At 51.6% G+C, this 11,366-nt stretch overlaps 1 protein-coding gene across 1 annotated transcript in view; it reads left to right on the top strand.

Annotated features, from left to right (window-relative positions):
- Positions 1–490: 490 nt before the first annotated feature.
- Positions 491–11,366, top strand: part of Sdk2 (sidekick cell adhesion molecule 2) — a 121,264-nt gene continuing 110,388 nt past the window's right edge. The window contains exon 1 of the mRNA XM_013037715.1: positions 491–651. Within this exon, the coding sequence (XP_012893169.1) occupies positions 572–651 (80 nt within the window). The 5' untranslated portion in view covers positions 491–571. The remainder of the gene's footprint in view (positions 652–11,366) is intronic.

Genomic DNA, 11,366 nt, shown 5'->3' with positions numbered 1-11,366 from the left:
CTGTGGGCTGAGCCAGGCCAGAGAGGCATGGGCCACCCTACAGAGATGCATAACCCCAAACCCCTCTCCTCTGGCCCAGGCAGCAGGCTTTCTCTCCCCAGGAAGCTGTCCAGGCATGAACAGGGAGGCTGAGGCAGGTTCACAACAAGGGCTGGAAGTGTGCCATGGAGGAATGCTAATGCCATCTGCCCTGGAAGCCTCCCCCGCCCCTGGGGAGCAAGACAGGAACCTGCCATCCTGGCAGTTAACTTCCACCTACCTTCTTGAGTTTCTGGGGAAATCCATCCTGCCTTTGGCTGAGGTTGGGGGGTGGGGGGTTTCAGGGAGCTGCCCCATCTCTCCATGCCCTGTAGTCAGACAGGCTCAAGTTCAAGTCCTTCTGAGGTTCGCAGCCTGGGGCTAGGGGAGCTCAGCCTGCCTTGGGAGCAGAGTGGGCCAACACACGTAGCAGAGCGAGGGCTAACGTGGCTCTGTACCTTTGTTTCCCACAGATGACGTGGCCCCCTACTTCAAGACGGAGCCCGTGCGGACGCAGGTGCACCTGGAGGGCAACCGTCTGGTGCTCACGTGCATGGCCGAGGGCAGCTGGCCCCTGGAGTTCAAGTGGCTCCACAACAACAGGGAGCTGACCAAGTTCTCCCTGGAGTACAGGCAAGCCCCACCCCGCTCTGTCCTCCTGGTGCTCGGGACAATGCCCCTGATCAAAGGGGAATGGGAGGGAGGGGCTCTGTGCCATGGTGTGGAGTGGTGGCTTGACAGAAGGCTCCCAAACCAGGGCTTCCTGAGACACTGGGCCTGCCCTGCCCTACTGAGCCCAGCCGAGGAGAGCTGGATGATGGACTAGGGGACTTCCCACACAAAAGTGCGAAGACAGGCTAAGACCATGTTGTATTAGAGGATCACTACCAGCAGTGAGCCATGAAGGGCCAGAGCCCTCTATGGGAGGGGCTTGACTCCATTGGGGAAGCAGACTTGGGGAGCTGTTGGGGTGGGGTGGTAAGGCGGGAGACATCTTCGATTTGGGGGACAGTTCAGGTGGATCATGCAAGTGGTTCACCCAGAATGCACCACTCTCTACATATGCCCAGGTTCCCAAACATTAGGTCCCCCTGGGCCTCTCCCCTGTTTCTCCTCCGGACAGGGCTAAGTTGGGAGGAATAGGGAAGAACAGAGTCTAATCAAGGGCAGGCAGCTAGCTACTCCCCCCCGCCCCCCCCCCCCACACACACAGCTCCCTGGCCACCGGCCCACTGCTTTCCAGGCTCTACAGAATAGGACACTCTGTGTCTTCCTGCCTTATCCTCCCATCTCTGCCTTTTTTATTATTATTATTGGCTCCCAGGCCTGTGGCTGGTGATTAATCCCCAGGCCTGATGTGCATAATCGGTTTTGTTGAGAAACAAGATTGTCTTGCCCCGGGGATGTTGATACAAATCTATGGCCAGGGACAGGAATGCAAATGAGAGGAAGGGGTTTAATTGCTTGAGGAGCTGCTCTTTCCAGAGAAGAACAGCTTCCTTTGTAGCTGGGAGGCCGGGAGTTCAGGAGGACCCCATCCCCCAGATCCCTTTCTGCCCAGTCTCTTGCACTGGATCTGCTGGTGTCACCTGGCAATTAGCCTGGGAAGGAGAGCTGGAAAGGTCAAAGCAGGAAGAACAGCCTGAGACCTGGGCCAGGAAGCAAGCGATGTGGGCCTCCATCTCCCAAGAATCCAGAGAGGCCTCCCTGAGCAGTCCCTACAAAATCTGTCTGTTGGAGGCCCACTTTTCAGTTGGGGCAGCAGGCAGTGTCTAAAGTGCTCGTGTATTCTCTTGGGTAGTAGGCATGGCGGAGTGGGCACCAAGGTCTTGCAGGTGGCATGCTAGGCGTGTGCAATGGGGGGCCACAGCCTGCCCTTGCCTTGTGGAAAGGAGCTAGAGAAAGACCCTGGAGGAGCAGAGTCTACTCTGGATCTGGTTCAGATCCTCTGCCGTGGTATTCTGCACAGCTGGGAGTCCAGAGTGGGCACTGCACAGAAGCAGCTAAAGAACCAGTCTCACTCACCCCTGGGATGGGCCACCTTTGAAATACTCAACTCCTGTCCTTGATAGTACCCAGGTGGCAGCTGGATCCAGCTGTTCATGAAGCCCATGATGATGACAATGATAACAACAATGAAAACAATGATAACAATTGTCTGTGAAAAAATAATTTAGTGTATCAGGCACTGGTGGCTCACACCTATAATCCCAGCTCAGGGGGCTGAGAGCTGAAGGATTGCGGTTTGAAACCAGCCTGGGTAGAAAAATCTGTGGCACCGCATTTCTAATTAGGCAGAAAAAAGCTAGGCTGGAGACATGGCACAAGTGGTAGAGCTTCCAGCCATGAAGAAGAAAATTAAATGAGAGTATGAAGCCTTGAGTCCAAGCCCTGATCCTGGGTGGGGAGAGGGATGAGGAGAAGAATTTAATAGATGGTCAACATTGGCATGTAAGCCAGGTATTAGTGGCCCATGCCTATAATCCTAGCTACTAAGGAAGCTGATATCTAAGGATCATGGTTCAAAGCTAGCCCAGGCAAGAAAATCAGTGAGAGTCTTATCTCTGGCAAAAGTCCAGAAGTGGAGATGTGGCTCAAGTGATAGAGCATCAGCCTTGCATGAAAAAGCTAAAGGAGTGTCCAGGCCTTGAGTTTAAAGCTCAGGACACATACTCACACACACACACATACACACACACACACACACACACACACCTCTCTCATACTCTGATTATATCATGGACTGCTAAGAGTAGGCCCAGTTCATCTCCCCATTTTACAGATGATCGGACTGAAGTTGAGAGAAGTTAAAGAATTCCCCCCCAAGTTCAGATTGTGGAGCTAGGCTTCTAATGTAAGTCGTCAGACTCCAGAGCTGGAATTCTTTTCCACCCCCTATGCTGCTGCTACTGGAGGAAGGATTGCTACAATTGCTTCCTTAATGTGTATCCTTAGCAATCTTTCTGCTAACTGTGCTCTGCAAATTCTACAAAACAAAGCAGTGGGAGAATGCAAATATACCATTTTATAGCTGTGTTGGGTGGAAGTCATTCAGGGGAAATAAATGCGCTTCCACTTCGGGAACTCATCCCTTTGCCTTGTCACTACAGGAGCAGCGCTGCCTTGGCATGGGGCAATCAGATGCTTGAACACAGGGTTGGTCAGGAGGCTCCTCTAATTAAAAAAAGAAAACCTCACAGTGCCCACAAAGCCAGGACTGCACTCTTCAGCATGACCCCCAGGACTCGGTGGTCTGCTCTCGATGCTGCCATCTTCCTCACCTGACTCTCCAGCTAGCGTAGTACAAACTATCCTGGACTTCAGGACACTTTTCCAATTATCTCCTCTTCTCTCTGCTGCCTTGGTAGCTCTGCCCAATCTGTCTCCAGCTGGAATATCACCCCCTTCTTGGAATCTTCTCTGTCCTATAGGGTTCAGCCCAAATGCCTTCTCTTTCAGAAAGCGTTTCATGCTGGGCACCAGCTCACGCCTGTCATCCTAGCTACTCAGGAGGCTGAGATCTGAGGATCCCAGTTTGAACCCAACCCAGGCAGGAAGGCCCATGAAACTTTTATCTCCAATTAACTACCAAAAAGCTGGAAGGGGAGCTGTGGATCAAGTAGTAAAGTGCCAGTCTTGAGTGAAAAAAACTAAGGGTGTGCACATACATACACAAATGCATACATGCACACACAAACACATACACACACACAGAGAGAAAGCTTTTCCTGATTGTACACCTGTGTTGTCCCAGTATCTCTCTGACCTCTGCTCTCTCTGTTCTTCGGCACACACAGATTTCTCTCTCTTCTGACTGTCCATGACACCTCCCATTACACCCTGCCTTCTAACCACTTACATCATGCAATGAAAATCAACCACCAGAACTGAGGTCAGAACCTCCAGTTCCAGATACTCTACCTTATATCCTAGAACTTGACACTGCCAGGCCCTCTTCCCTCTAGGCTGTTCAGCTGTGTCCACCTCTAAGTTTAGACTTCAGTGACCCTGAGAAGATGAGGGAAATCAGGCTACATCTGCCTGATTTCCAAGTAGACGGTTCACTTAGGAAGTCCCAGGGAAGAATTCTGATTGGTTCAGCTCAGATCATTCTTGACCAATCACAGCGGACAGTGGCATGAGTATCACCACAATTGGCAGAGTCTGCAATATATGTCCATTCCAGCCTATTCTCCAGCCACCTGGCAGGGAGGAGGGGGAGGGCTGTGAGCAAAGGAGGAAAAGGGTGGTGGACAGGTAGGAACCACCTGTGTCCACGATGCCATCCTTGTCCCCAGGGAAGACCTGGCACACAGCAGATGCTTGAAAATTGTTAAATCTCTTTTTAAAAAACGGTAAATATAGTACTAAAAATACTTGTGTACATTTTACCATTCACTAATTGTTGATATAGCACTCTCTCTCTCCTGTGCTATTTCTGCTAAACTACTTTAGAATTTCTTATAGAAACCTATCACATCGGAACAAGGCACTCTACTACAGAACCACAACAGCTAGAAATTTAACACTGACGCCATTCTGCTACCCAATCAATACACAGTCCATATTCAAATTTGTCCACTTGCACTTAAGGAGATTATATTGTTGTTTGATACAAGAGCTCATCAAAGACCACACATTGCCTTTAATTTGCATGACAGTTTGTAATCCTTCAGGCTAGAACTATTCCTTATCTTCTCCCCTCCCCACCCCCAGCCAGTTTTACAAATATCCCTCAGTGTGAATCTGCTCAGTTAGAACCTCGAGCTTCAATTCATATTAAATCTTTTGGCAAATGTGTGGCAGAGATGGGTGTACTGGATACACCAGGTGCTAGAAGGCACCTGCCATCAGTTTGCCCCATTAGAGGTACTGATTGGTTTGACCACTTGGTCAAGGTGATGTCTACCAGATCTCTCCCTCAGCCAGGGCAGGCATCTCTTTCCCTTGTAATCAGTGAGCCACCTATGAAGTGCTTATGCAGCCCCCCATGGGCAAGACTTACCTGAATCAATTCTTACTTTTTTGTGGGGGGAGGGGTTGTCTTTTGTCGTAAGGTGATGATCAGTGTTCTTTTCCCTCTCACTGGGATTCCTTTGCAAACATCTTTGTCTTCGTACCCCCTTAAAATTATTTAACATCAATGTGAACTTACAAGTTATACTGCTTTTTGAATACACAACTGACATGTGTGAATAGAATTTGTTTTTTCACTCAGTGTTTTCAATCCATCCATCCATATCATTACTGATTTCAGTGAAACCCAAATTTAACCAATACAACCTCTTCAAGCTGAATTGCACATATGTGATCTGTCCTCATTCAATTTTGAACACTTCCTTGTTTGGGGCCCAAAGCATGTTCCAGATTTCCCTTTGAAATCAGTGCTACCGGAAGTGGCACCCCGGCAGTGGAGCTGGCCTGCCTGACGTCTTGTGGCTCTCTGACTACTGCTTGATTCCGAGTTGTTTCTCGTCTTTCACAAACCCTGGCATCAAGTCGGGTGATAATGTCCAATTCTCAGGCAGAGAAATGGCTAAATTTACTCCACACATTGCAAGAAAATAAGATTAGATGTGCTGCCATAAATTTAACTATGTCTCCTACCCTGATTCTCCAAAGGAAGGAGATTTATATTCATGGACAATTTCTAAGTCTTGATTCCTGGCAGGATTTGCAACTAAATGCGTGTGAGTGTGAGAGGTGTGTATATGTGTGTGTACGATGTGCGTCAAAGAGACACAGAGATATGTGCGCACATGTGTACCTAAGAGAGAGACGCACGTGTGTGTCAGAGAGAGGTGTATGTGTCTGTGTATGTGTGTGTATGACCATTACACAAAAGCAATCTTCAGTATCTTAAGTTCAGTCGTGCTAGATGCATCTTTGGGTGGTTTTGTCACTGTGTGAACGCTGTGTGGTCGCTCACACGACGTGACCTTTCAATGCAATACAGAGCCGTGGTGAGCATAAGACGTGCATTTGTGCCTGGCCCGACTCCATACTGCTTACCATGAGTGTTTTATACCCTGTCACTCGAAGGGGTGACAGGGAAATCATGACGAAAGTTGAGTGAAGTAGATGGACAAACCTGTTACCATTGTTGATTCTCCAAATATCACATGCTGACCAGTGACCACCCGTGCTGTATCCCTGTATGACAGGCAGGCCTAGGTCTGTTCACGCCGACACGGGAGCAATGTAGTGAGCTGTGATGTGACGGTGACTATGTTGTCACTGAGAATTTTTCAGCTCCGTTATAATCTTATGGAACTACCATTGTGGATGTGGCACGTCATTAACCAAAATGTTAGGAGTCACATGACTAAGGGAGGGGCAGTTACCCATGCATGGCTAGGAGAAGCCTGAGTACAATCAGACCCTTACAGCTCTGTCACCCTGGGCCACAGCCCTCAGAATGGGGCCCAGTGATGCTGACCACTGAGGCTCATTGTGAGAACCACCTCCGATCCTCAGGCAAGCCCCATCACGGCATGACAGATATAAAATAAGTGGTACCCAAGGAGTCTGTGTCAGTAGTCATGGGCCGAATCAGTTAGTCTCACCACCAGGACCTGTGGTATAGTTGTATCGGTCTCCTTGGTGCTCACATTGTACTCTGCACCCATGTTCTACGCTCACTACTGTGGTCCTGAAAACTCTTTTGTTTGTTTGTTATGTTGGTCCAGGGCTTGAACTCAAGGCCTGAGCACTGCCCCTGCCATTTTTTTTTGTTTGTTTTTGGCTGAAAGCTAGCACTCTACTACTATGAGCCACAGCTCCGCTTCCAGCTTTTTTAGTACTTAGAGATAACTAGCTCATGGTCTTTCATGAGTAGCTAGGATTACAGGCATGCACCACCAGAGCCCAGCCTGAGTACTTTTCGTTGTGGTGGTTGTTGTTTTAAGAATTGGCAGGTACTATGAGACACCTGTGGGAGACAAATCAGATGGCAGGAGCCCAGGATGCACCTCGGGTACAGAGCCAAAGCTGACTCTCTCAAAATGAGATCCTTTGCTCACGCGAGTGGAGTGCTCCCAGATGAGCCTGCCCAATTACCCACGCTTCCTTCCCACACCGGAAGAGGTGCTCAGCAACACAGAGTGACCAGTGAGGGACGTGCCGCGGGCAATGGGAAGGACCTGGACAGACAGGCAGGGTCTTGTGCGTCTGTTAGAATGTCTCACAAACACCAGCCACGGTTACGTGCCTGCCTGTCTGTGCATGGCACTGTGGGCCTCTCAGTGTACGCTGTTGATTGCACAGGACAGCGACTCACAAAAAGCCACCTGCAGGGGGAAAGACCAGCTTCTCAGTAGCTGAGGTCTGTGCAGTCAACAACCAGCTTATTTTGCCCCACCTGGCTCAAAGTCCAGACCTCTGAGCTTAAAGAAACCAGGAGTGGCAAGAGATAATGGCCCCTTGCTCCTCCAACAGGTGTCAGTTTGGGGCCGGAAGTGAGGACAGTAAAGAGCAGCCCAGCAGAGGCAGAGTTGGGGAGACCCAAGGCAAGGCATGTGGACAGGTGACAGTTGGGACTATGGACCTCATAGTTCACACAGTCAGTGCAGCCTGGTGACCAGACATCACATATCACGTGACCACATGTCACATGCTCACAATGCAGCAGAACACAACAGCCAGGCCCTTACCTCGTAAGGGTGCTGCTAGTGACACCAGCACGGGTTGGATGAGCGCTATCAAGAGAAAGTAGATATCAAGAAAGTTCCATAGGTGGGGCTCCAGTGGCTCACACCTGTTATCCTAGCTACTCAGGAGGCTGAGATCTGAGGATCACGGTTCAAAGCCAGCCCAGGCAGGAAAATTCATAAGACTCTTATTTCCAATAAACCAACAGAAACCAGAAATGGAGCTGTAGCTCAAGTGGTAGAGCACTAGCCTTGAGCTGAAGTGCTCAGGGACAGCGTCCAGGCCCAGAATTCAAGCCCCATGACCGACAAAAAAAAAAAGAAAATGAAAAGTTCCACAGGGGACACCCAGACCAGAGCACTGGCTGGCTCTGGAGTGAGCAGGACCGGGAAGCCAAGGAAACCTCATGGACAGACACACTGGGGCCAGAGGAGTGGAAAGGAGCCAGCGTGGCCGAGGAGGTAGAGAGGGCAAGAAAGGGAAGTAGCTGAACAGGAGAAATGGGGCCTGTGGGTTATCTCAAGGAATCTGTTTTCTGCCAAAATCTGTACGGAATCCTTGAATTGTCCTTTCCAAGAGAAGGAAAAAAATGTGAAAGATTACTTTCTTACTTTCTTTTTTGGCCAGGGAGTGGGGGGGGGGAGCTATTAAGGGACTTAGAGCCTGGCACTTATAAATGGTACTCTTCCACTTGAGTCTCCCTGCCAACCCCTTTACACGCTGGTTATGTGTTTTTTTTTTTCAAGATGGGTGTATACCTTGATACCCAGGCTGCCCTGGACTGTGATCCTCCTATTTCTGCTTCCCTGAGATGTCAGGTGCCTGGATGTATACTTTGAAAAGGTTCTCTGGGACAGCCAAGCTTCCCTTCCACGGTCCAGTATGGCCAATCCTAGACTAGTCCCCATCCTGTCTCTGACCCGCTTGCCCTTGAGCAAATGACTTAATCCCTGCCTCCCTGGCCTGGTTTATCCTAGAAGATCAGATGCACAGAAGTGTGTCTGGTCCTCGATGGCTGTGAATGGAAAAGTGCAGTCTGGGAGCCACCCCGGAAATAACTGTGGGCCCCACCCTCGTTGCTGCTCCCGTGGGACCACTGTACCCCACCCCGTCCTCCATCCCCGGCCTCATTCCCACCGTCCTGGGAAACCCTGACCTCTTCCTTGGCAGCCAGATTCCCCTGTCTGCCGCCAGCCTCCTGGAGAGTTGCTCCGGTTCCACAGGCCGTGCGTGTGGACATCTTGTCTGAAAATTGAAGGCTGAAGTGCAGGAATTAGTTATGATGGACATAAATTGAATTTTAATAGAGATGTACATGGCACCGAGCCAGTGTGCTCAGGCTCAGGGAAGGTAGTAATTAAAAGTTAACGAGTTTAGAAATGTTGTAACCCACAGGGAGGATGGGAGAGGTGGGCCGGGAGGAGCAGGAGGAGGAAGAGCAGCGGGAAGAGGCGGAGGCCCCAGCCGGGCTCACTGTCCTTCCCCTGACCCTGAGGCTGGCTCTGAGATCCCTGTCTTCATGCATGGGCCCAGCCTCCCACAACAGGGGTGGTGGCACCGTTCTGAGGGCCTTCAGCCCACAGCCCATGGGGCCGTGCACCAGCCACTCAGTGCTGTTGGCACTGGAGGTGGGCTGGCTCTTTGTCATCCGGGCAGGCTCTGCTCAGGAGCTGTTCTGTAGTAGCCCCGACTGTTAGCCACGGGATGCCCATAGAGGCGCACGTGGCACCCCATGGTGCCTCCAGACCCTGCAGATGTGCACTGGGGACATCACCCTGCGTTCAAAAGCCAATATCCTACAGACAGGCACCAGTGTCCCCAAGCCTTTCCCAGCTGGATCCAGAACTGCCCTTCCTGACAGGGGTCCTGCCATGCTGGGCCTAGCTTGGCCCCATCTGGTCTGGCACAGGAGGGGGGAAACAGTGCTGGCTGCCTCTCTGGTCCCCCACGGGGCTCTCTTTAGGCCCTTCCTAATTTGTATCACCACCAAAGCAGCTGCCACTTCCTGTCCCACAGGTGGCCCGTGTCAGTGACCCATCAGTGTGAGATGGACGGGGCAGTGTTCATCCCCCTCTCCCAGCTCCTGACGTATAAACTGTCCACCCAGGCCACCTTAGGGAGTGTCCAAGGCACCCATGGGAGAGGTTATGGGCTGTGACCAACAGTCCCAGTTACCTTTGACATCATTAACACGGCTTCTAGAAACATCTGGAAACATCTGATGAGCCTCAAACTCCAGCCTGTCCTAGCCTCCCTCCTCGATGTGGGGGTCCAGGCTGGCGTCAGTGTCTGCCGTAAGGGACAGGAAGAACCACAGGGGAGGTGCATGCATGGGAGAGAGAGAGGAGGGAGGACAGGGAGGACATGAGGGCCAGGGCCTAGGGGGCGGGGCAAGAGGCCCAGCTGGCTCTTTGTGACACCCCCCCCCATGGACGTTGTAATGATTATGTCAATTAAAACTAATAAGTTCACAGAGTACAAGGAAAGGCGGAAAAAGAAGCCAGAGCCTCTGAAACCTTAGCTGGCTCCGTTTCCATGACAACCTCTTTCCTCACCCTCTCCTTAATAGGTCTTGGCTTGGGAGGAAATGTGGGGGGGGGTAGGGAGCCTCCACTCTGAGGAAGCTGGGGGTAGATAGGGGTGTCTTCTCCTGGGATCCTAGCCTAAGGAAGAGCGGTGCTGGGGGGTGGGAGAGCGTGGCCTCCAATCACCTTAAGCTTAGACCTACCGCCCTGTCTTGAAGTTGGGACAGCAAGGCTCAAGGAGAAATGGCTACCAGGGAATGGGGCTAGAGCTAATGGCAGCAATAGGACCACCACCAGGCACTGCTTGGACCTTACCAGGGTGCCCAGCTGGGCACCTGGGGACCTGGGGCCATGCCTGCCCCTGCATCCGATCAGCCCCTCCCCGGGGATGTCCGCTGAGCCCTCTTCCCTCCGTGTGCCCTGTGTTCACTGGATGGCAAAGGATGGAACCGGAGGACATTTCCAGAAAGCAGTGGACAGAGGTGGAGGGAGGAGCTGCCGTATCCCAGACATGGTGCCCAGGCACCCTGGACGTCCATCCCTGCCCTCTGTGGGGTCCCCAGCTGCAGCACTGCCCAGCTATCCGGTGTGTCCTCAGTGCCCTCCTGGCTGGTTCCTCACACGGCAGATGCAAAAACCCACAGCACCAGCTTGTCTTCTTATTTAAAGACGCAGACTCGCCAGGCATCAGTGGGCTTGCACCTGTAATCCTAAAGAGGCTGAGATCTAAGGATCACGGTTCAAAGCCGGCCTGGGCAGGAAAGTCAGTGAGACTCTTGGCTTCAATCAACCAGCAAAAAGCCAGAAGTGGAGCTACAGCGCAAATGTCAGAAAACCAGCCTTGAGTAAAAAAGCTAAGGGACAGCTTCCCCAAGAAAACCACAGGAACTGAGGCCTAGAGAGGCAGGGACAGGTCCAGGGTCACACTGCAAGTGAGGGTGGAGTGAGGGACATGGATCTCCCCACCTGCTGCTCTGCCGGGAACAGTCTGGAAAGCACAGATGTGCATACCCACCACTCCCTCTCTCCCTCTCCTTCCCTCACCCCAGTTCCCAGTGGACGATGCATTTTCCAGGGCCAGTCCAGGCAGCCTTGGGGACCCAGACTCCCCAGAGTCGTGGTGCAGAACATGCAAATGAAGCTCTGTCTGCTGCCTTTCATGAACCGCTCCAG

The sequence above is a fragment of the Dipodomys ordii genome, unplaced genomic scaffold (assembly GCF_000151885.1).
Source record: "Dipodomys ordii isolate 6190 unplaced genomic scaffold, Dord_2.0 Scaffold7, whole genome shotgun sequence".
Lineage (NCBI taxonomy): Eukaryota > Metazoa > Chordata > Mammalia > Rodentia > Heteromyidae > Dipodomys > Dipodomys ordii.
The sequence above is the reverse complement of the archived record's forward strand: the minus strand, read 5'-3'. Positions and strand labels throughout refer to the sequence as shown.